The sequence below is a fragment of the Anas platyrhynchos genome, chromosome 22 (genome assembly GCF_047663525.1).
Source record: "Anas platyrhynchos isolate ZD024472 breed Pekin duck chromosome 22, IASCAAS_PekinDuck_T2T, whole genome shotgun sequence".
NCBI classification, from domain to species: Eukaryota; Metazoa; Chordata; class Aves; order Anseriformes; family Anatidae; genus Anas; species Anas platyrhynchos.
This window is the reverse complement of record NC_092608.1, coordinates 1,980,782-2,007,311: the sequence shown is the minus strand read 5'-3', so window position 1 is coordinate 2,007,311 and position 26,530 is coordinate 1,980,782. Positions and strand designations below refer to the sequence as shown.

At 42.8% G+C, this 26,530-nt stretch overlaps 1 protein-coding gene across 9 annotated transcripts in view; it reads right to left on the bottom strand.

Moving 5' to 3' along the window:
- CAMTA1 (calmodulin binding transcription activator 1) overlaps nt 1-26,530 on the bottom strand; it is a 323,948-nt gene that overhangs the window by 276,604 nt on the left and 20,814 nt on the right. For all 9 annotated transcript variants that reach the window (XM_038166526.2, XM_038166525.2, XM_038166524.2 and 6 more), the window contains one exon: nt 21,197-21,315. In XM_038166526.2, the coding sequence (XP_038022454.2) occupies nt 21,197-21,315 (119 nt within the window). The remainder of the gene's footprint in view (nt 1-21,196; nt 21,316-26,530) is intronic.

Sequence of the window (26,530 nt, the reverse complement as noted above, 5' to 3'; positions counted from 1 at the left end):
TTATCAGTCTGAGCTCAGGCACCACCCCAGTACCAAATCCCCGTCTGGAGGAAGGACCAGGACAGCTCCCATGTGGCCACGAGGTCAGGCTGCTCCTGCCTTTGTCACCGCAGCTGACACGAGCAGCTTTAGTTTGTACCTGAGGCTTCTACTGAGGGATCACAACTGAGCAGTGCTGTGATCCCCATCCTCCACAGCTCTACCACCCCGAGCCACAACCTGGCATCGAGATCCCACGAGCTGAGCCCTTCCCAGGAGGAGCCAGGTGCTGCTGGACCCGGTGCCAGGCTGCTCGCGGTGGCATTAATGCCATGAGATGATCCCAAGTGCACAGCCTTGACCCGAGGAACAAGTGGCAGCACCGGGCGGATCGTGCCACATCGTGCCCAGCTCAGCCTGAGCTTCATCACCACCTAAACTAAGACATAGACACGTAATTTCTGTCTAGAAAACGTCGCTACTTGAAACGGAACGCTTAGAACATCTCTCAGATGGCTGATAACATTTTGTTTAAACAAAGGAATGTTTTCATTTTATTATAAATGCTCCCATGGATTAAAGATTTGGATGCAACAGCAAAGCAAGATAAACATTTACTTTCTATTAAAACATCTAAATGAGAAGATTAAAAACTGTTTTACATCTAACAGCAAGGCAAAGTCAAATCTGCACAGTAGCAGCTTAACTGGTATTTAAAGCCAAAGAGTTCTGATGTTGAGAGGTAATCAATTTAAGGGAGGAGGGATTTCTTAAAATTACCCATAAATCAAGAAAAAACACACACATACATTTGAAAAAGTCTTTCAATTATGCCTCCCAAAGAACTCCTTCCAAAGCCTTTTTGCTGCCAAGCCAAATAGGCTTTCTTTAGAAGACAGCTTTTGCCCCAGATTTCCTGGTAAAGTATTTTCACAGAATATTACTCTGTTCAGCATGTTACATGCTTTTTATTATTATTATTATTTTATTTGTTTGTTTAAGGCTGCAGTTGGAAGAGATCCTATAAAACACATCAAGGTCTTAACAACTGTATTTACCAGCAGCTACTGGAAGCAACATTGGTTAAAGGACACAGAGGTGATGCAGGTGAGAGCTGATCTAAGACTTTATGCTTATTTTCTAAGGTCCAAATACAGGCTACTTTTAAACCACAACACCAAAGTACAACTAGTTACTGCTGAGCCACAATTCCTCTGTGAAGCAGAAATCTAATTTTACAAAATCAAAACCCAAGTCTATTTGCAATAACATGTGGCCAATTTAACATATACAAACATACCAGAACCACTCAGTTTTATTCCTGCAATGAGGCAGGGCTTAAACACTGCTACCAGGCACCAGCCTTCAGCATTATTCATTAGGTGAGCTTCATGGTTATGTCCCACCAAAAGATTTAGATGATGCAATTTAATAGTAGTGCCAAAAAAACACGGCAATATAAAGCATCCTATCTGCTGAATACACTCTTCCATCCAAAAATGTGACATCTCAAAAAGCATGCCTAGTAACACTAACAAGGCCATTAGTGAATTCTCTTAGGGACCTGCACAGAACATACATGGATTTGTGGTGGCAAGTTTAAGAATGATGTATTCTTATTTAATGACTAGTAGATCAAGGGGAAAAAAAAAAACGAATAAAGCTTTACCAGTTTCATCTCATTGCCATTAAAAGAAAGGATCAGGATACCCATACTCTGTATAAGAAAAATGGATTTAATCCCCCAATTTTTTTTAGTGGTCTTCCTAAAAATAAATCCCTTTTAGTTATAAACCTCAGTTTAAAAAGCTTTAAAGAAAATGTGAAAAAGAGGGGGGGTGGGGGAGGGGAATGGAAACGAGAGGTAAACGAGCACTGTCCCTAACTCCCCCTGGATTTCTGTTGCTTTTTGTCGTGTTTTTCTTTCTAAACTATCATATTTATTTTCTGTTGGAAGCAGCAACCTAAGCAGCAGAATCTAGAAAGCAGAATATGGGAAATGCTATTCACTGGCTGTTGAAGTATAAGGTTTTGGAACAAGCACATACAATTCATCTAAATCATTTTTAAGAAAATTTGTACAGCTAAGAAGTAAAGAGAGCTCCCGTTCCTTTTAACCAGCCCTTCCCATCACGCTACATGAAGTTGTCTAATTTACAAAAGTATTTTAGGAAAGAAATGAGAGGTTCTACTTAGAACTAAATGGATTTTACAGCTTATGTGGATTGAATATTCTACAAACAGATGGGAAAGAAGACGAGCAGCTACGAGGCTTGTTGGTGACAAAATAGGAGACCTTACGGCCACCGATGAGTCTCACGTGAAGGATCCCAGTAACCACTGTAAGTGGGCAGCGTGGAACAAGAGGGATGCTTTGCCAGTCGCTGCTGGCTCGGTGCTGTGCCACCCAGTCCTCGGCCTGCACACAGCCCCTGCACCTCCACGGGGGAACCGATGCTCACCGGCTCCGCACTGCGCCTGCCGGCACCAGCAGCAGCGCTGCTGCAAACGGGCACGAGCGCTGCATCCCTCTCCAGCTCGTTCCCTAAAGCCAATTCATGCACTGTACTTACTGGAACAACACGGCTTTTGCTCGCCTCTAACACAATCCTCTCCTCCAAGACACCGATCTTCCCTGCGCGCTCTGCACGTTCGTGCCTTCGCAGCACCCTCCTGTGGGGATTCCGCGGCCGTGCAGAGGCGGGGGCAGCTGGCAGCTCCCGCAGCACCCGTGGGTGGGCACGGCGGCTGGCCGAGCCACCGCTGGCGAGCAGAAGCCACCCTGGCTGTTTCGCTGAGGTCTGTAGCTGTTACCGAGACGGGCTGTGCTGGTGTTTGAACATCTGCTCCGAAAAGCTGGGTGGTTGGGAAGAAGTTGTTTTGGAATCTCACATCCTTCATCGCTTTCCTTTTCAGGGTGTCTCTGTGTTTTAGTTCAGGGACTTGGGAACATGTTTATCGTAAGCTACAGTGATTTGATGTAACGTTTTGCCACTGCAATAAAAATCAGACAGTTCACTAATTTTTAAGAGGAAGATTTCAGGAAGACTTAATGCGATCGAGCGTTTAAGTTTTAGAAAAACGGTCCAAGTTTACACCTGCTGTTTAACAGTATCGACCCCTATTAAGATACAGAATCTCAGTAGGTACAGTACACTTTTCCACTTTCTGCAAGAACCATTTAAAATTAGAACTGAGTAAATCTCAAATCCGAATTATTGATTACCCTTTAGATTAGGCAGTACCTCGCTGTGCCTCGCCGTACAGGACCTGCAGAACGCACATAGATCAAGGCACTTGAACAACCTATCGTGTTTATATGGCCTTCTCCACTTCTGAAGCATTTGACACTAAATTAATTAATCTTAATACATGATGCTTCTACAGGAATGAACCAGGCATTTGGTTTCCCAAATAAACATAGGATTTTAAAATCAGGTAATCTAACATGAGTATTTGCTTAAGTGACGAACGCTGTTGCACACAAAGGAGGAAAAACAGAATAACAGAAAGCTATCAGAAACCTATGTGATGTTTTAGACACTTTAAGATGTGTCTGAGTGACTGTGGGAAGAGTATTGCCTCATTTTCTTCTACTTTCAGCTAATAAGGCAGGTTATTTTCACAAACTTATTATTTCTTAATGACTTTTCATTGATTTATTTGGAATCATACCTGTCACTGAAACCCGTGAATATTTGGTCACAGAAAAACACGTGCCCAGTGATTACAGACAGCAGCTATACAGCAATCCCTACAGTTTAACTTTTTTTTTTTTTTTTTTTTTAAAAACCTGCCATTGTATTTGATGAAAAACTCAATTGGAAGACTATTGCTAATATCATCTTCTCCAGCCTGCCTAGATTTGTGTGTGCTGGTATTTCCCATGACCTGATTTCACCCCATCAGCCCTTACATCTAAGCTGCAGAACAAGAAGTAAGATAGCAATGAAACAGTATTTGTGAATGAGTGAGAAGAGCTGCTTCAGGGATAAATACACTCCCACACTAGGATGTAACAGAAGTCATGCTGAAGTTAACATTAATTAAAAATTGCCTTTACAGTCCTGTAAAGCCTTTTCCAAGTATTTGTTACTGGACAGTAACTAAATCCTTCTCTTGAAGGTCAAAATTTTACTGCAATCATGAAACTATGAGAAAGGAAAAGCTGGTTATCATATTACCTCTAGCTTGCTACCAAACCTCTATGTCTGGAGACATTACTGAGATCTACAACAGCTGTTTCAAGATGAAGAAAGCTCAAAGTTCATGGAAAGTGAGCATACGGACGTAAAAGCCCGAAATCCATCCTGGAGAACCCAGAAATGCACAACACAACAGCCCTGGAAGGCAGAAAAGCACTCACAGGGGCTACAGTAAAACAAGAGAAACCAAGAACTTGTTTTCTGTTACCGTGCTATGAAATTTCTGTTCAGGGGAAGGCTTATGCTGGGTCGGAGCCTCTCGTTATTAACTGATACAAGACATGACTCATTATTACCACTGTCAAACTGCAGCATAATCCCTGGCAGCAGCAGCATTATTTTCTGGATGAGAACACTCCATGTGTACCCTCAGAACATCACTTCTCCCTGCACTATTCCACCTGGCTTAGTAGATAGGAAAGCTATTCCCAAACACAAAGGAAATGTGTCCTAAATACACCTAGAAGAGAAAGGCAAATAAAATTTTACATAGCAAAACCTTGCAAGCTGTAGCCTTCTACAGGGGGAAAAAAAAAAAAAAACACAACATCTTGAGAGCCACCTTTATTTGCATCGAGGCCAGCTCTTCAATGCAACTGAGGCCATGAGGTGGTGTGCAGATCGGCCCAAACCCAGTCCCATGATATCCCGACGAGTACTGCTCAAAATCCGCCTTCTACTTCTCCAAGAGACAAAGCAAATGCCAGAAGCACGAACCCTTGTTGTTGAATTACACCTAGATCCAACAACTGAATTAGTAATTTCCTAGCATCTCATCAGCCTACTCCTGTGCTAATAACGCATGGTAAAGGAAGACGGGACGTTAACAGATTGACTTGGGTGACAAATAGGTAGCACTTCCCTTGGGGAATTCACGTTTGAGCAGTGGAGCACCTTCCTGTTCCAAGTCCACTGCAAAGAATGAGGACAGGCAAGTTGCAGTATTGGTTTCACACATTCACCACAACGGGAACGTCACCCAGATCTAGACGTGGTCCAAGTAATAATCACTGTAATTAGCACCTCATTCATATAATTACCTGTAGACCCCATAATATTTTACAAAGGAGGTAATTACCCATATTTTACAGCTGAGGAAACAGATACAGTGCAGGTGAATGACTTAAAAGAAATCAACAGTACATCTGTGGCACAGCCAGAGACTGCAATTATCCTTATTCCCAGACAGTGTTCTCCCCCCAATAATCCACACTGAATTCACTTCTGTCTCATGTGAAGGAATCCAAAGAAAATAAAGAAAAAAATGGAATTTTCAATGTCTAGAAGAGCTGAAAAGCAGATAAGACAAACCTAAAAGGAGAAATAAAAACACATTTTGATCACCGAACATTTTCTCACCCAATTTCTGCAGCTAAGAGCAAAGGAAAGACAAAGAACCCTAGCTCAAGTACATACGGAAAGCAAAATATTGGATTTTGACTGGCATAGGAGTTCTATTTCTGCAAGCAGAGAATGAACAGAAGCACAGAACTGAGTCATGGAAGGCTGCCCAATGGCACCAGCTTACCAATTCAGCGATCAAAGACCTTAATGCATTTCAAGAATTCAGAGATGAAAGCAATAGTAATAATTAAATTCTTTCAGTACTTTTCAAAACAATACACAGGCAGAGCAGCAAGCAGAGACCTGGGGAATTGACCTCCACCCCCAGAGAAGCGCCCTGGGAAGCGGGCTGCCAGCACGCAGCTCCTCACGTGGCAGCCAGTCCAACCGTGTGCAAGGCCCAAGCAGCCTCCACTTGCCACTTTTACATCTTTTGGGCTTTCCTCTGAAAAGGGAGAAGCCCTGCTCCCCTGCAAGCACAAGAGCAACAGCACCCGTGTCTAAAGGAGGTCATCCCTAAAACACATTAGGAGGAGATGGCTCCGCATTTGTCAAGCTTAACATGGAGACATCCCGTGCAGAGAGCTGTTTTTCTCAGGTACTTAGTTAAAAATATATATACATATCCATGCTATGCATTTTTTTTTTAATATTGCATGCTTGGATGAGTTTTATTATTAATAGAAAAAAGCACGTTTGCTTGTGTTGACTGATACAACTGTTTTTTAAAGCAGTCCAAACTGAAGTGAGCAATTTGTCTGTTGCCTATGTATATTTTATTAAATGAACAGCACAAGCACATGATTGATACACAAGTACATCTAATAGATTGAATAAAGGAGATTAGGTTAATTCTACCTCAGACGCATTACCTGAAATGCAAGACATGCAGTGTTCTAAATCTAATAAATGTGCAAGGTATTTCATTTCAGCCATTTAGCCTTATGTTAAAGTTAGCATATAAAAGCATACAGCAGCAGAAGCTATTGCAGGAATTTCAATATGAAGAGCTGTTTCAGGAATGAATGTCATCAATATTTTAGTTTTGAATAGCAGGAAAACCTCATAAACAGAAACAATTCTTTCAAAAGAGTATTCTAATATTTAAGTATATCTCGCTAGACAGTTTTGTTGTGTTGTTTTTTTTTTCTTTACTAACATTTTGTAGTATTTACGTAGTTGTTGGATCAAGTATTTGATTAGAACACGTATTTTATTTCCCGTTCAGTTAAAAAACAAGCTCAGTAAAGTGAATCAAGTTCTGTAACCTATAGCTACAAAATGGCCAATGCTGACACCATTTACTGTCACCCATTACCAGTACAGCAGAAACACGAAGAAAAATTCAAAGTTAAGGCAAGTGGTAACGGTCTTGTTGTAATGATAAGTAGCTTTTTTTTTTTTTTTTAAATAAACCTTTATTCCTGTTTGTACGCAGAACCAGGAACAATTCTTAAGGCTGCATTTTAAATGTTGGTTATCAGCACTGAGCTGAATGCTTCAACCTTCTACCAGTGGCAGCTCCCACTGACACACAAACATCTCATCTCCACGTAAACACTGAACTGCATTTGTTGTTGCTCTATCTCAGAGACGCTCATTTAAGATCCAAAGGAAACGTTGCAAGTGTTTGAAACACTGCAACGCAAACTTCTGAGGTAGTATTTGTTATGCTACAAAAATAGCAATCGACCCAAATTCCCCATTATCACAGAAAACAGCGCTGACTGAGCTCCTGCATCTAACAACACTCAGAACCATGACAAAACAGCAGGCACGGGCCTGTTGCAGAAGAACTTTGTGGATGAACTTCACGTTTCAACAGCTGAGCGCGCTTACCTTACGGGAGGCAGTGAGGGTGGACGCGGCAATGCCTTCTGAACCAGGGCACCTAGCCCTTGCCAGCCATCTGTCAGCTTCATCTGCTTTTATAGACCCAATTCCAGTTCCCAACGTCAGACATTTTTAGTTCATCACTTGTTTTTTTCACTTTACCAGGTGACAGCTTAAACCAGCTCTCTACAGAGTGGCAGCAAGGTTCCCTCCGGCTACCAGATGCCTGACGACCTGCAGGTTTTTAAAAGCTGCCTTCCTAGAAAGTCGGGGTGTTCACATCTAACTGTGGCTGATATAAAAAACACGTTACGAGGAAAAGAGAAATAGTCTTCAAGGAGTTTTCTTGGGCAAAATAAATGTTTTTCCACAGTTCTAAAAACCCTGTTCTGTGTTCTGAAGACTTGAGAAATGGCTTGAGATGGTTTTGGAGGATAATACTTCTCAGTCTGACAGGCAGTGGTAAAACCAGAGTAAAAGCCAAATCCCAGCTATCCAAAAAACGCTCGCTGTAGGAGTAGCAGCCTTGTATGACAGAATTGATGACTCTGGGCCTACGAAAACTATTACAAGGAAAATTTGGAACAGGGCAGGAAAACAAGAAAACAACCCAGACACTTCAAACAGCGATCGAGGCTGTGATTTTCCATTTCAGCTCCCACTCGTTGGGTCAAAGACAAACAGGGACATCGACATGCCTGCTGAGCAGCATTTCTCACTTTCCGAATACGGTTCCCAAATGCCACATTATTTTAACAGGTGATTGTGCAAATAAGATGAAACTTTGTGTGATTTTAAAAACGATGATGATGCTGTTTAAGCGCAAAGATCAGTTGCAGAAGTAGCTTTTTCCTCAGACTCTGGACTCCTCTCCAAAAAGATGCTTCTCTAACAGGCTCTGGTGATGCCTGTGCATCCCCACCACCTTTGTGAGTTCCCTCCCGGGTAAGGCTAACTGGGTCCCAGCTCCCCAGCCCTGCTGAGGGCATGCAGTAAGAGCAGGCAGCTCAGCCCCAGCGTGGCAGCGCTTCCAGGAGGGAGCGAGCAGAGCTGTGACTGCACAGCACGTGAAAGAAGTGAACTTAACTCGTTTTCACTGCTCAGCCTCAAGAAGCTGGAATCAGGGAAGTGCTTCTCAAAACACTGGAGTGATGCTTGCTGCAGCCTCTGTTTATCTGGGGGAAAATATCAGCAAGAGGATGTTCAGATGTGCTTCAAGCACTGCCCAGAAGAGAACATACGCCGGCAGCGGCCATGTGAAGTCCAAGGAGCTTGCTGGTAATACAGATCTCCTGTGAACAGCTCACTATAACCCTAATTTTAATTTGCAGTTCTAATGAAAGATATAAACTTTTATAAGCATCAACAAGGCTCAGAGAAGACCTAAATCCATTTCAGTGCTCATTTAGCAGCTTCAGCTGTGTGCAATTAAAACTTCAGCATTAAATGTTAGAGAATAAAATAATGAGACACTTAAAAAATAATCTGTGCTTCAGTGGGCCATGCTCAGTAGGTTTCGTATTATCATTTACAAGATAAATATAGAATCTGTCCAAAAGCAATAGCTTGTGTCTTATATGCCAGTATCCTTTCAATAGAACAATGGAAGAAACGGCTACTCAACTTTGGGGATTTTCCTGCATGTACGCACAATTCTGCTTCTTTAAGCATATCCATGACTTACAGTCTCGCAGCATTGATAACTTTCCTTTTGGCTTCAGTAACGTAAAGATAAAAGTAAATTGGGCTTCAATTGAGATTTTTGCTTCCCAAGAATGGTCTGAAGTCTAATCTTTTATTAAAATAGCTATAGCTTTAAGTTGATGGTTAAGAACAGTTATCTTCAAGACATGGAACAAAATTTTAAAGAATAGTTTTTATTCATAAGAGAATCTTAAATACTCCCAAGATTACTTTGAGCTATGAAAACATGACATGTGCAGAAAAAAAAAAGAAACACAGTAAACATCATATATGTTTTACTGACCAAAAGAACTTAGAGAAATGCAAATTAAAACCAAAGATGTACAGAAATATCAAAATAAATTAGACTAAGTATTGGGAGAACACAGGTCAAAAGAGTAATGTGCTATACAGGAAAAATACACAGTGTTAAACTTAAAAGAAGCAAAGAACAATGAAAAATACATACTTTATTTTCTCTTATAACAACTAAAGTATTTTTTATTCCAGAAAAGCCAACATTACACATCTTCGTAGAAAAAAAAATATATACTTGGGGAGGTCAAAGAATACTACAGTTTAAAACGATGAAATGTTACAGCTTGCACACCAAAATTAAAAATGAAATGAAATTAAAAAATGAAATGATTACCAAAGTAATGCAGGTCAAGGGATCAAAGGTGAAGGGTCACACATTATTAAAAAGAAATCCAAAAGGACGTCTGCAGCAAGATCTCTGCAAAACAAAGGAGCTTCAGTAAGTAAAACTAATACCTTTCACGAAATCAAATCAAAATTCTTGAAATTGACAAAACACAGTGCAGCCGCCCCAGCTCTGCGGGACCCGCGGAGACGCCTGGCACACCAGACCCTCCTGCCACCACAACCACGCTCACTGCGGGGATCAGCTCGTACTCTCAGCACATTTTGGCTCATAAAAATCTTTCCATTCAAGCACGTTCTCGGTACTTTTGTTTCTATACAAAATGCATTTCCAGAGCTCCGGACAGAATGAGCACTACTGAGCCCTCGTGGAGCCCAAGCGCACGGGGAAGCGGCGCTGCTGCGGGCAGGGACACCGGCGTTTGGGAACATCTGCTTTAGGTAAGTGTCACACGTTCATTTTCAGTGAATAAACTCTCGAAACTGGAAATATTGTAATTATTGACACATACCTACACTGAACCGCTAACATCAGAACGTATCGGTTTAACGCTACAATAAAAAAGTAATTCAAATGTGGTTACCAAGACAAAGGCCTCGCCCGCTAGAATTTCAATTACACAGAAGCTATAAAAAAATCTTCGTACCCATTTTCAAGCAAGATACAGTCAATTATCTTACCAAATTTATGCAGAGTGTGTAATATTTACATCAGATAGCTTTAAAAGACAGACACCCACCAAGGGCATTATATCCCTTCTCATTTCTGCATTCCTCTCCTGCCTGCCTCTCAAGACATTAAGCTTCAGGAATCTCTCATCTGAAGGAAAATAGCTTCATGTTTGAAACAAAGAAACAAACAAACCCCACAAAACTTTATCCTCATAAAGTAAAGAAGCCACCAATGATGGAAAATATCATAGATTTTAAATAGCATATCTGAAGTTGAAGGGGATGCACTGATCTCCTTTGCCCACGCATTTTCCAGGAAACGCATTGCATCTTTCTGCATCATTCTCTCTTCACGTGCATCTTCGGTAAGAACCTGCTGGCTGGAGGAAGCAGCCAGTTCTATATTTTAATATCCCCTTCATCAGCTGTACCTAGCAAACCATCCAGCTAGAGCAACCTCCATGTTGGAGCTAAAACCCAGTCCCGTTAATTTCAGCATTTATCAGCTCCTGTTCTTTACAGTGAAAATAACCCACCGAAGCCTTTTCTCTTTCCCAATTACCAACTCATTTTTCTCTTGCCACAACACACCTCTGCACTGCCTGACCGCTGGATCAGAGAGATGGCACAGCTTCTGGGGGAAGGCAGCCGATGGCACGCATCTGGGCGCGGAGCACTTCCCAGCAGCCTAAGGCCGGGCGCCAAAAGAGGAGTAAAAATTTAATGTGTGGTAAAATGTTAATGAGGAGCACTGCTGAAAGCACGACGAGGAAGAAGCCAGACGTTTTCATGAACCGACAAGTCGGCCTTCCCCTTCTTATCTGGTCCGTGTGCCAAGGCTGGATCTTTTAACCACAATTTAAGCTGCAGATTCTTAAGACAACCTCATTTTAGAGTAATGTGAGTCAGGAACAAATCAACTTACAAATAATTTAACAACAAAGATCCAGGTTTTCAATGACTCAGCAGCTAATTAAATCCAGAAGGCATTAACACAAATTGTATTAACAGAAAGACCTCATATCTCAGAAATTCCTCAAAGGTCAGAAAAAAACAAAAGCCACGCCACGGTGGAAATGAAACCCCGAGAGCTGCGTGCAGCCAGGTGAGGACACCCAGCACCTCGCCTGCGGGACAGCAGCTGGCTTAGGCTCCTAAAGTGATTTTGAAAGCTACCAGTACCCATAACGAAAGGCTGAAAGAAACTACCAAGGTAACAGGTAGCGAGCATTTTCCTTGAAGTTTGGGCTAGAACAGGCTATTTTGCCCCCTTCCCTCTCTTCCTGATATCTTTTATGATGAACTTTTATGATGAAAAAGAAAAAAGGAGACTCACTTATAAAAAGAAAAAGAAGAAACGATTCAAGGGACAGAAAAGTAATAGCTTAGTTTGAAAACCCTCTTTTGTGAGGATGTCATTATGCCTTTTTAGTTTTGTGGAACTTGTGATTTATTCCTGCTAATTTGTTAACTGTTCACTATTAAAGACTTACTGCAGACATCAGTAAATTAACCAGGGCCGTTTCCCCATCATCATTTTTTAGTTGTAAATACAAACTTTGGCACCGAAGTATTTCAAGTAACTTTTTTTAAGCAGCAGCCAAACACCACCAGGTCGCCCACCGCCCATGTCCCTTGGCATTAAACCCAAGGCAGACAAAGCACAGCAATGCCTGCAGCATTTTGCTAACTCAGCTGTCGTCTACCAGCCAGCAAATGCTTCCCTGCTCCTGTTTTCATGATCCTCAGCCATGGCTGTAAACAAATGGTGAGAGGCTGATTTCAAAGGAATGCGTGAAAGACTTTTTCTCAACTTCTCCCTTGCTGCAGGAGATTTTTTCTCCCTCTTCCCCCAGCTTTCTGGGGAAAACAAATTTGTTTCACCCGGTCCTTTTTCTTTAGTACTACCCTTGCATAAAATCTTCATTTGTACTCATTTTTCCTTCGTGTCTAGTTTTCCTTTTTCTCCTAGATTCCTTGATTCTTCTCTTCTTAGTGCATAAGTCACACTTGGAAGTACTGAACACGAGACTGAAAAGACAGGACTTCAATCACTTACAAAATGTAATAGCCTCAGTTTCCATTCATTTGACAAGTGAACCAATTCATTTGTGTTTATGTATGCCAGTCCCCAGCAAAGAGACATTTAAATTGACTTTGTAAATTGACTTTGTTATAACACTTTCCTTGTAAGACGCAGTTCGAAGTACAACTCACAGAACACACTAGTCAGTATTTTACCCAGTGCTGGGCCAGCTGGAGCCCCAACTGCTGCAGCAGTACCTACAGCCACCAGGTGTGTTCCTGTACACAAACACCTAAATAATAATTAAATTAACGCACTCTAAATCTCTTACACTTGAGGAATGGCTTGCTTCCTACATAACCCCAACCTTTTGCTCCCACTATGCTGGATTCTGGTTTTGTGATTGCACGTCTCAGAGTAATCCCAGACCACAAAAGGGAAGAACCCCAACAGGAGACGCACGCTAGGAAATGCAGGTGAGGTTTATGCAATATCCCAACACGATCCCACATTCCCAGAGCGAGCACCCCGTGATGCCACTATTTCTACTTGTGTTAAGCACAGCACAGACACGGGACTCAGAGCTCGCTCTGACAGGTCAGGAGAGATGCCTGAGCACGTACCTGGTGCTGCTAAGCTACGGCTGCCTACACAACACGCTTTTAGTGGAAGAACTTAAACTTGGCTGACACAGCGAAGCGACCACCTTTTGCACCAAAGCTCCTCTGAGTTCCTGCTATTTAACACCACGAAGTTGGCCAAGCAGCTGCTCCTCTCCTGATGCGACCACGAATCTCAGCAGCGCACTGCCCAGGCTCCTCGCATAAAGGCTAAGACAACACGAGAGCAGCACGTACAACGTGTTTAATTTGACAATTTGAAAGAAGGCGGCATTCAAAGGGAGGGAGAACCAAGGCATTCATTCAGCTGGTCACTGACTTCTTGAAGTATTTTAGTACAAGGAACTGCTGCCAAAAGCCATGCCCATTACAGAACTGTTATGCAGCACTCCTCAGTCATTGCAAATTAACGTGACATAAAAAACCAGCATGGACAACCTGGCTTTAGCAGGACAGAGCTCAGGGGACTTTGCAAACTACACCCACCACCTATTCCTGAGGCAGAGCACGCAGCTCAAACACTGATCCGGTCCCAGGACTTCTTTACCACTTATCTTTGAGCACGGGATGTTTTCCCTGTGGGACATACAGGGTGCTCTACCCTCTGCTGTTTTTTTGCATGATGTGCAGGATCTTCAAATGATCGATCAATCAGCTGATCTTTACATGAACTCCCACAGCTGTATTACTAAACTCAGGAGGGGCTGAAAACCCCTACACCTGCTGGCTAGAGAAGCCTTTAAGCCATGTGGGAATACAGACAGCAGCCACAAACACCTAACAGAGCTGCTGAATCCAAATGCCACCCGTACAACGCAGAACAGCCCAAACCATCTGGGGTTGATGACAAGCCTGTGGTGCCGCAGCTCCTCACACAGAGATCTGTCCTTTGACCCAGAGCAAAACAAACCGAGGCTCCTGTACTACTCCCACTGCTGGGAATCATCTCCAGGGGAAAAACAAAACCACAGAGAAACAAACAAAAACAAAACAAAAAAACAGAACCCAGAACTCGATGTGCAAATTTAAATCCAGCCATGACAACTAATCAGCTTTGCATTTGTATGAATTTCTAGTTGGGGACTCAAACAATTCTTTGCTTTTTTGAGATTTCTGTGCTGGATTCGTCCTTTATAGGTTAGCTCCCACCATCAAAAGAATGATTATTTTTTCGCTTTTATCTGGCAACAACTACACCGAGCCCAAGCTTTTAAGAATGCCAGGCTGAGTGACAGACCAAAACCCTATAATGAGGAAACTCCTTACAGTGGAGAAAACAAACAGCTATACTTCACTGGTCAGTTTTCAATGTCTGGACAAAAGGCACTTTTGTTGCACGTTTTCTTTTTTATTTCACAGAAGCCGAGCTTATGTCATCAATCGCTTTGTGTTTCTGCCACTCTGCTTCCCGTAACCTCAAATATCTTGACCTAGTTGGCAAGTTTCAGCTGCCCTTCATAGCAGGGGAGATCTCAAACACTGACTGCCTATGGATTACATGAGATAGCAACAGCTGGGTACAGAAGGTGCCAAGTTAAATACAACTGATGTAAACAAAGCCTGTAACAGGACATTACCTTCATATTGAGCATCAAATTAATCACACAAAAGAGTCAAGGGACCTGTTATAAACGCAAAGAAAGCTTTCATTAATTCTTACAGCCTTATTAGATAAAAGATGATCCAAATCAGGAGGCTGAAAGCCACACAAAACCAGTTCTGACATTAGGCAGCACCCACGTAAAAAATTTACCTCCAGTACAATCGGGACGACAGTCCTAAGGAGGAGACAAAACAGCTTAGCTCTGATGCCTCGGCACATAAAGGCAAAGCGCTGTGTATTTGGTTACCTTCCTGATGCTTTTCTCTTTCTCCCAGCACCAGTTTTTCATCATCTCCGGGTGCTGTGAGCACAGGAGGGCTCAGCATCTTTCCCCCGGCTCAGCATGCTTTTTCAGCATGTCCCAGGAGGGACAGCCCCTGCTTCCCAGCCCTGCTGCTCTCCTTCCCTGCAGCTTCCACAAGTTTTACTACCCTTGTATTAGAAGGTTTATACCTAGCCTACCTTTATACATATATTTTTTTTGAATGAAGCTTAAGCAGACATGATTTTCCCCATAGCTCTAGAACAAAGTAATCTTAAAATGGTTTCAGGCTCCTTTGCCAACAGGGGACACCCTTAAATAGTCTTTAAAAGGAGATCCCTTATGCCTGGAGGCCAGCTTCCAACGCTTTCTCTACAGCAAAAGGCAACGCAACGGCAGACCCACCGACTGAAGCAGGTCTTGGTCTACACCGGGGCTCCAGGCTGCGCGGGGCCAAAGCCAGACCTTTAAAACTTGGACCACCTGGAAGCCAACTAGAACAGTATTTGGCAAAATGCAGTACGCTGATCAAGAAAAACGTAATTTACATAGTACAGACAAGTCATGCTGGTGTTTGGGAACAGGGAACTCGCAAGGACAGCATCTTCACTGGCATCCATAACCCCAGGAACCAAATCTGTTACTGGTGACTTTGCTCACGAAGACAGCGCCTGCAATCTCAGCTGTTGTACCCCTTTTTTATATCAGGTTGCAGGACTACACATCTTCTTCAGAGGAATGTTTTTCAAGCATTGCAACAGCAACGCAAAAAAAAAAAAGCAAAATCAGATGAATGGTCCAATACACTACAACTGTGTTCATATAAATCACTCTAGTTTTCACCTTCTAAACTCATTCTTCAATCAGCAAAACTACTCATCTGTCTTCAGCACTGTTCCTTCAGCCTCTCCAGGGCCCATCAGCAGCTGCTGATGTAGGACATGCCACACTCCAAACTTGTGATCCAAAGTCCACAATTTTCTTTTGATGCATGACCCACTTTTATCTGAAATTTAGTGAAACCAGATTTAAAAAAAAAATCTGGTAGGCTTCCACGAAAAATAAATGAACAGCAAAGTCCCTTCCATTTGAAAGAGTCACTTAAGATTTGCTGGGAGGTTTCATTCTTTTCCCTAAGATCCGTTCTCATCTGTTTTGTCCATTCACGTAGCACCTGAAACAGCAAAACCACTCCCTGGACAAACCAAGCCCACACAGCTGCATCTCCACATCCAGCAGTAGGCAGGCACTCACAGCAAAGCCTGTGTACAAACGTGCTCACATGAACGTTCAAAACAAACCAATTGCTTGAGTATGTTTAAATTATTATTATTATTTTTAATTTAGTTACTGGTAAATGTAAAAAAATTAATTCGTTCAATCAGACTGACTTGGAATAAAAAGAGGACAATACATTATCCAAAACAATACGTTCTCATCCATTGGCTGTGCTTTACAGGATTCAGTTTGGTCCCAGGCCTCCAATACATTAACTGCTCAACACTGCAACCTCAGCCATTTTTTAAGACTCAGACGATTTCAACGTTGGCCCTAACATTCAACTAAAAGGAAGGAAAAAGTCAGCTTTTCCCAAGAGGAAGACAAGGAATCTTTCTCTGCCAGAGCACAAAGCACATAACAGGTATTACTCGGCTTTTGTTAAATTCCTGGGAACGATAACCTTTCAGTTCTGCTCAATCACTGAGCCTGCACACAACGCTTGCTAATTATGTAAACATGACTGAGAAACTGCAAAAGCAACGCCAATAGCAGATTTCCTGCTTTGTACATTAGGCAAAGCACAGAATTTCATTAATTTCACAAAATAAACCCATAATGAAGTGCTTCTGTTAAACAAATTTCCATCTCTTTCACTGATCAGCCTGAAATCATAACCACACACGCAGTGAGAGAAACCGCCCCCACGCGCCGGGCTGCGTCGGGCAGGTACACACACAGCTTGTGCCCAATTCTGCTCTAATCAGCGTGGAAAAGCGTTTCCCTCCGATTTCACGTTCAGAGCTTTTTCTCCTTCAAATAAAGAGTTTTTTCTTACATTCCCCTGCCTGAGCCAAGAGAGGGGCTGCACACTTGGCAGCAGGGTGAGCTCTACCAAAGCTGGCAGTGCGAGGATTTCCTCGGGCAGGGCCAGGCAGCGGCCGCCCTCTGCCAAGGGATGTGTGACCGCAGCCTGCGGGGCTCACGGATGCTCTGGCTGGTCCAGCACATAGCAAGCAGTTTGTCCTCAACCTGGTTTACTCCCGAAAGCTGAAGTGAACTCGTTTCAGCCGCCAGCCCAGCACAAAGCTCTCGGCTCCAAGCCCTGCCCGGCCCCAGACCTCCGGGGCAGAACGGGGAGCAGGGAAGTTGCTGCTAACAGCACTTGATACCATCACTGCAGGACGTTTATACTCCGTCATCACGTGGGCAGCAGAAGCAATTAGGCAAAATTAAATATTCTTGTTGCTCTTCAGAGATCACAGGGCTGATGCAGGCAGCGAAGGCATTCCAGCTTGGTAAGTGCTGGCTGCCCCACAACTGCAGCGCTCGTTTCCAGCAGCCAGCCCGTTGTTTCAGGAAACCCGGCACTTCAGCAAAACATATCTGAGTTAACTGGAGCTTACTGGGAAGCATTAAATAAAATAGACTGAAAAATTCTGCAGTCCTCACAAAGTCGTGATGAGCACAGTTGCTTTTTCAGAGCTTTGCCAACTTGGGAAAGCATCCCCAAGCTAGCCTAACAGCTAGCCCAACAGCTAGCCCAAATGCTCCACACTCACTTCCTATATCAGCCTGGGTCCCTGATGACCCTCACGCAATTCTCCAAACCTTCCGAATCTTCTCTGCTCTTTTGAGAAGAAAAAAAAAGATGAGAAATAACTCAATGTCAAGTGGAAAGGAAGAATGTCACTAGCTTGCAAGCAAAGCAGAAATGCAGGAGCAAATCAGAGACGTAAACGAGCACGCAACTGAGATTCACTAATGCAGCGCTGTACCTTGACTTTCCACAGCAACAAATAAAACTCTCTAGGTGAAAACTGGAATGCTGCTCTAAGAAGTTTAAACAAATGTATGCAAACATACAGCTGCAGTAAGCACTTCAGTGCAGCAGCACATAAAATGCCACGGTACAGTGGCTATACTCAGTCCCAAATTTACTTTTTTTTTTTTTTTTTTTTTTACAAGTTAAAGAGCTCCTACACTAAATAACATCCAAAATGTTTTGCAATTGCACTTAGTTGCATATTGTCAAGCAATAACTAAGCCTGAAATTTCTAAAAACTAAATTGGAAAAAAAAAAAGTTAAATACCCCATCCGCAGAAAATGGCATTTCTTGCTTGACCCTCAAAGAAAAGCCTAAGCACGTTTAATAGAAAAGCCTGAGCACATTTAACAAGTATAACTATGTTTTTGTACCATGGCAAGTCTGGGGTTTTCCCTGCAGAGAATGTAAATATAGAACGTGGCCAGAAACAGAAGCTCTAAGTAATATTTTACATTTTGGATGTTTAACTTTTTCGTCTTTCTTTTACTGTGTCATTAAGTGTTTACAAGGATGATTAATGACTGCGGCTGCCAACTCCATTAATGAAAAGCATCTCTGCTCAGAACTGCAATCCGGTTTTTGGCAAGCGCTGTACAAAGACAAGGTTACATCAACACCCTTCAGCCCCTGCACCTATTTGTGTCACTGAAATAGCACAACAGTGTGGGAAGCTCCCAATTCCTAGATAATCTGATCGTTCTACATGAAGCAGCAGGATGAATTTCCTGCAGACAACATTTCTCGCTGCCTGAAGTGATTTCCAGTTAATGAGCCGCTGACCTTTGCCTCCTCTCTTAGGGGACAGTTCGAGAGAAGAGTGACAGGGAGCACCAGGCAAAGGCAAGCACCCCAAAACCCCCGGAGCACCGCTCCCACCCAGCCCTGCTCAAGGAGAGCACACTCAGAGGATTGCCCCTGGGGGAGCCCAGGAACTAGAGCCAGCTGTAGGACACAAATACTGGAACGGGTCAGAACGAATGGCAGCTAAAACCCAAGAGCAGGGCACCCTCACAAACACCCAGCTCTGCTGAATTTTTCTGGCAATTAACTAACTCGCCCTCATGTGAGAAACCATACAAAAATCCCCTTTCTATCTTCCCCCAAAGCTAAACAAATAAAAGCACACACGCTTTCACAGGCAACTCAAAAATGTAAATCTATAATTAAATGGCTTGGCTAGACTTAGGATTTTGTGTCACTGGGAAAAAAAAAAATTAAATTGGAAGGAACACTTCCTTCACTGTGAAATATAAAAACACCATAAACTTGATTTAAGGAGAGATGACATCTTGATATGGAAATATATTTCCATCAAACATTTTAGTTAAAACTGCATAATCTGACTGAAAGCAAACATCTCAGTAACATGTTCTAGGCATTTTTAAATGCTCCACTCCTGGCTGCTCACCACACTGTTTTGGTAAATGTGAAGTCAAGCACAAGGTATCCAGTTCTCAAAGAGTATTGCTTCTCCAGCCTCATTCCCCAACCCACAGCAATGTATGACCATTATCCTCAGTCTACAGATGAAAGTGATCAGAAAGTGATTTGCCCGTGTTCCCATGGTGATGCCCTGGTAGACGAAAGAGCAAAGCCCAGCTGCTCCTTGACCTCTGCACTGAGCGTTTGCAGCATCTCATTTGCAGACAACAAAATCCTCAGCAGAGCCCTCCCGCCAGGTTACCGTGTAACACCCCCTTTAGATGGGCTCAGCACTTCGCTTTAAGGGCACACAACTGTGTATAAAAGCCACAGGTAGGTTTCCTTGAAACATTTCCATACAAAGCAGCAAAAAAAGCATTGCTGCCAGGTGCCCCTGGGTGGGAGATGGGCACAGCCCTGGCCACATCCCTTCTCATGGTCCCAGCACCCTGCCCCACCGGGGGAAGCTCATGGCAGGACTGCCTCATCCCAGCCCCAGCAGGGCAGGGCATCAACCTCCTGGCACCATCACATCCCTAAGCAAGTACCTTGAGGCACTGCCTGCTGGAGTTCAGCACAACGCTCTCAGACGCAGGGTTTAATTTTCAGGCAGTCCTGGGCACAGCCAGGAGCTGGAGTCAATGATCCTTGGGATCCTTGATTCCCTCCCGCCCTGGGATAGCCTGTGATCCTACAGACCTGCCTGCTGCTGAGACGCCTTGCAAGCAGCACTGCTGGTTTTGAAGTTAACATAAGGATTCTTTAAGTACCACTTTATAAAATATGCTTTTTCCTTCAATAAGTAATATCTTGTGCCTTCTCCAGCATATTCAGAACCCCTGCATAGTCAGAGTAGAAATATAATCCCTTAGGAACCAACTCTGAAATGTAGTCCAGCATTATTATTCAATTATACCCTAAGAAAAAATCAAGTTTTGTAGCACTGAACAGATTTAAACTTCCAGGCGGGGGAGGGAACGTACTCTCTAAGCTAAGTTACCTCTTCCCATACAAATAACCCAAGTTTTCCAGGAGTTTATCTAGGCGTAGGATTATGCTTTTTTTGCTCTTCCCTAACACGGCCAAAAATCTCTGTCCAGAATGCTGAATTCTCATCTGCCTCATCTGACACTTCCAGCCTTGCTACCCAGCGAAATAAAGGCAAGGGATCTTAGACAGTTTGGACTGTTCTGCAACTTTACCCAGGACCACCAGACACCTGAATTTATCTAAGTTTCATTTCACATCAATGAACGTAGGTGTGATGTGTGGGTTAACAGGAGATAAGGAAACTAATGCATTCGGAGTAACTGGATTCCAGTAAAAAACGTCTGATTGTGTCTTCTGTCCTTAACCAGACTGCTCAAAAATTAGGCTAGTTAGGCTAATTATCCAGGGAACAGTGCTCTGCAAGAAAGAATAAGCACTGTTTGGGGTTTTTGTGGTTGTTTGGTGGTAGTGGTTTGTTGGTTGTTTGGTTTTTTTTTGAAGTCTTTATACATTTTCAGTAGCAAGGTAACATTGTTTAATACTACCAAAATATCACATTTTAAACAATTTTGAAATGTGCCAATAAGATGATACAAAATTTGACTCAGACAAGTGACACACACGTGAGCAACAGACTCCTACTGTACCATTAGTCAGCTTCCACATTTGCCTTTAAGTCTAGTTTAAAGCTCATTTTTAACATTTAATATGATTTTATTATTTAAACAACAGGTTTCAGAACAACTGAATTTATATTCTGTAACTAACATGGCACATACTAAAAAAAAAACAACAATATATAAGCATCAAGAAAATGTGTATGTTTAAGAGTAGCAGATTTAACTACCTCGTTAGTGTTCCAGCGGTGCCTCTCCTTCGGTAAACTTGAACATTTTGGTAGACATTCAAGCAGCTTCTTCGGTAAAAAGATTTTTACATGACTGCCATTGCTGTTCCCATGATCATCTAGAAAGAGGAGAATACACGTGATACATACAAAAGAGAAGAGGTGGTTTCTGTTAGCAGATCCTAGTTATAACACAACGTGGAAACCTAGCAGTTCACTTGTCAAATAGCAGGTAATGTGCCATTGCAAATACGAATACAGCCTTCTGCTGAAATTCCACCTCTACTTCAGAAATAAAAATACTGTTTAATTCTGTATGGTTGTGAAGAGAATAGCTGTGATGGATTTGTGCACAAGCACGTGTGTGTGTGTGCTTACCTGTGACTATTCTAGCTTATTATTTCCCTCTGAGAGGCTTTTTTACAAGCAATAACAACAAAACATTATAGAAGCTGTGACCACAGCAGTATGACCTGCCGGGAAAGTCGTAAATGAAGTTCACACCATACAGGATTTGCAAGTAAATAACCATGGAGCTCTTGTACCTGCTATAATTTTGTCAAGCTGCAGCAGAAATGCAACTGGAGGTCTATTAGTTCATTTAAAACTCTATAACGCACGGTAGCTGTTTGAAAACAAGTTACTTTTCTTTCCATGACAGCTCAGAAAGTGAATGTAGTTCCTCCAAATGAGCGAGGCAGAAGGATGGAAATCTTCCTGCCTCACTACACTCAGGTGTCGCAATAGCAGTAATACCAAAGAACACAAAATCATTCTTTTTTGTTGCTAAAGATAGACGGAAGGTGCACTGATGTCCCTTAAAAATAAAGAGGCCCCCAAAAAACCCAGAGCCCCAACAACAGCCTGGCAGAAGTCCCAGAAGCACAGGTCCCTGCTGGAAAGGGGAACAGCAGGACAAGGCACCCAAGCTGTACAAGCTACTACACAAAGGTTTTATCAGTTCTCCTTCTAAAGCCTCCCTCGCTTTCCTTAACTGCTCTCACACTCCTTGCACCCCACTGCCCAGAATCTCGTACGCGCAGCCTTCCTCAGCCAGGTTTCACCCTACAAAATTAACTCACAGTAATTTCACATTTGGAATATTAACTTTTCCCTGTAACGCATCTCATCATTTTATGCCATTGAGCAGATGCCGGTTTCATGATAAAACTCCTGTGTAATTATGTGCAACATTGAAATCTGCTGTGACCTGTAGCAAACAGAAGCGAATCCATGCCGCAATCACGTTAGAAAGCAGCCTAGGAACACGCACTGGTAGCTGCACACCCCTAGTATTTTTAAAGCTTGATTATAGTCCTGGATGTGTCAAGTTCAACAATATACATGCTGTTAAATCAACTACTCGTGCAAGCACAGCAGATGAGTTTACAAGATAAGCAGTGATGTGCAGGATAAACGTGAGCTGTTCTGTGATTTATGAGCACCGCACGTTCGGCGAGCTGCTGGAAGTGCACGGTGCCGCGGCGTCAGCCCCGCCGCCGGGGGTGTTCGTACCCGTGGGGTACCAGCACAGCAGCTCACATGGGGCTGAGGACAGAAGCTGACCCCCCAAAGGTCACACCTGTATTGAGGTTTGCCATCCCATGGAGCCGGTACCTGCTTACCATTCCCTGTATTAATGTCATAGCGTTTTCATTTCTCATTCAAAATATTGCATTGCGCTACATTCGGTTCATTAAGGCAGCAAAGCATTTTGCATCGCACGTTATTGCTTTTATCAGTCAAACAACACCCCCAGTCGCATCTCATCAGCTTGTTTTCCACGGGCACATTTTAATTGTCATTAAGTGCGTAACTTCCCCTTACCTCCGCATCAGGCGAGTCCTATATCATCCCTTCATTCTGCAGGGCTGGCAGACCCACAATTATTCAGCTCATTTTACTTTCTCCCACTGTCATCAGTCATTAGCATTAATAATCCAGAAAGTGCCTATGGACAGATCCCTTTCAAAAGGTTTTGGTGTAAGTTACCAGAACTTGCTAACTTTAAACCTTCTGGTTTAAACCTTCTGGTTTAAAGTTAGGTCCTTCTGCACATATCTACTACAGCTTTGTTTCTTGGACTTTGAATATAGAGATGCACCACTTGGCAGTGCTTCTGTTTCCAAATGGAGGACAGTCTATGCAGATAAAACGGCAAAGCTTCGCACAAAAGACAAGAATTTTCTCCCAGCTGCACCCACTGGTGTTGGCAGATTTGGTCGCCCCTGGACCTCCACCCCACTGATTCAGCTTCCTTCCTCAGCAAGCGTTTGCCATCTACAGATCGCCAGCATTGACTTTTCAGGAGCTCAAATTCTTCCAAACATCACCTTGCTACTCTTGTTCCTCACAGACGCAACCATTTCAACTAAAACATGTCAATCTTCAGGGAGGTGGAGGAAAAAAAAAAAGTAACCATCCTTGGGTTTGAAGCAAATCCAACATTTCTAGGCAGCCTGATGTAGCCACCCATCACCCATCCACCACGCAGCCTTAGGATGAAGTTGCAGGAACAGGAACCAACCCTACTCACATCTGAATTACAGAGCAACCACTAGATCCCAGAGGGAATAGCGCACATTTACTTAGGGCTCAATTTTCCTCTGGAGTTAAAAAAAAAAAAAAAAAAAAAAGGAATTTGCAATTTCACAATGCTGATTTGATTTTCCTGTGGAAATACAAGCCAGATCTGTACTTGAACTTGCACCTTAGGATGATTTTTGCTATGGATGTGACTTATGACATTGTGATCTGCAAACCCACCCAGTGTCAATAAAAAGTGCTTTGGCAAGCAAAGCTGCGCTTGCACAAGAAGGATTTGCCAGTAAAGCTCTATCGACGGGATTTTTTTTTTTTAGTGTAAAGCTGGCCACAGCTCAAAAATGCCTCCCAAGGCATGCACAGCTGATTTGGAAAATTACAATAAGGAAGCTCTGTAGGCTGCCTGATTTCATGTAACGTATCTCATCGTAATTCAGTATGAAAACCCGAAATTTGAGTTCCATTAGCAGTCTTCAGGATTACTCATTAGTGAGACAAAAATCATGTGAAATTAAGAAAGTACAACTATTATAAAGTTCATAGAAAGTTCCATATTAATTATACCACATAAACCCTTCGTAATTTTATGGGTTTGTTCATGCTCCTTGCACTTTATCCTCCCAGGGGATGCAACATGGGCCATAAAACTTTAAAGCTCACAACAGCAAATCACAGCGAGCCTCTGTTCTACCCCTGCTCTCCAAACACCCCCTCCCTCCTTTTTTTTTAACTGGTTCTTAAATTTTCTGTGATCCAGAAGGTGAATTTAGTTCTCTAAACCATTTAAGCACCACGGTTTATCAATATAACGTATAATTGGGGAATACAGAAATGTCTGAATGGGTGTTGATCAAATGCTGATTCGCAGACAGTTCTATTCGGGATATAAATATAAAGAATAAGCTCATAAAATCGCAAACACAAGTTTTATAAACTCACTTTTATGAAGTAATAACTTCAGTGTTAGCCATTTACCTCACAGAAGAGGTAAAAGGCAGCTGTGTGTTCCCAACAGGTGTTTTTGTGTAAAACACACAGTTAACACTCCGCTGCGGAAAGCAAAACAAGCAAAAGCCCAAAACCACTGCTCTTCCAACAGCTTTTGAGTTTCCACTCACTTTTCAAAAGATGACACGAGAAGAAAAAGACAAGAATAAGAGTTAAAACATCTGTATTTGTTCAAAAGAAATTCATGTAACTATTGTTAATGTAACTCCCCCACCACGCTGCCCCCCCTGAGGACTCGGAGGAGACCTGGGGCCAAGGGTAGGGCAGCAGGAAAGGTAGACCCAGAGCCACAGGAGGGGACACAACAATAGCACGTGCCCAGCTCCAACTGCTTCCTGCAGGGAAACTGGGCGCGAGGGAAAGCAGAAGGGGTTAGAAAGAAATATCGCGAACGGCAGAGCACCGAGGCCCAACAATGAAATCATTTTTCTCTGGTAAGTTATTGGATCTAACCTAGCTCCTTGGAATATTTTTGATAAATCCTTTGATACCATGACAAGCTCCATGAACCATTCTCAAACCGGCAGCAATGCAATTACAGCTAAAAACCCACTGCTGCATGTAGCAGCCCTGGTTGTCCCCACAACGACGCACGCTGTCGGTCATTTTATCCTTTCCACGTAGCAAAGTTCCTTGACTGTTAGAGCTGAATTCAATTTAACATCCGAGACAAAGAAGACTTTGGTTAAACCCAGAAGGCACGGACCTACCTTTATTTTGGAAACAAACTTTAGGAGAATGGTGCAGCTCCTTGATTTTTCCCTGCATTTCAGGAAGATGTTTATGCATGGCTTTCAGAGTGTTGCTTTTAAACATGACAAGTACAACAGAACAAACAGACCAACACTTGCTGGAGCCAACAACTCGTTTGTTTCAGACCTGTCATCAATTCCTTCGTTCTTGGTTTTCACTAGGATTACATCAAATTTGACTGCAACGAAACGATGAATAAATGGGTATTTTTAATCAAGCCTAGCAAAAACAAGCCACCAATTTTTAGTTTTTAATGCTACAAACTTTCTGAATGTTGCCACAAATTTTCCATGAGTCCCCAATTATTGGGGACAGTCAGTGAAATTAATTACTTTTGCTGTAGCAAACTTACTACACTGACTTCTACAGACAAGGCAGTAAAGGAGAGATGGTAAAGTTGCAAAAAAAAATTGCAAACCTCTCCAACTTCAGTCAGCTATAACCCTGCATCAGAGCCGGCTTCTGGTCTCACAGTAATTAACATTTTGTCATTTATCCTTTTCAAATTTTGCAATTCTATTTCTATAAAACCCCATCTGTGACTCCACTTTCACAGCAGCAGCGCTGCTCTGACTCTACGCGCCATGGCAGCATCATTCATGCATTTTTTTTTTAATTATTTATTTTAACTATGAACAGTTTCAGTCTCCAGAGAGCTGGCAGGAAAAAAAACAAACCCCTTTGGTCCGACAGTGTGACGAGAGCAGGAGGAAGCCGGGAACCACTGAAGGCACAAGAAGCTACTGGAAGCACTGTGCTTTCATTAACGAGGCGCTGCCTTCCACCACGCACTCCACTAGCCTCATTTCACTCCGTGGAAGTTTTTTTCCCTGCAGATATATTTGGTTTATTGAAGCAGAGACAGAAGGGACACTAAAAAAGGAAGGTCACATTCCAGTTCCCTTTCTGAAGGCTGCCTGGGCAGAGAATTGGGATAGCTCTTCCCCTTCCTTCATCTCCTCCTTCAGCAACGCGCAGCCTCCCGAGCAGCTCTTGAAAAGACTGCGTGTTTGAGGAGAAGCTCTTAAA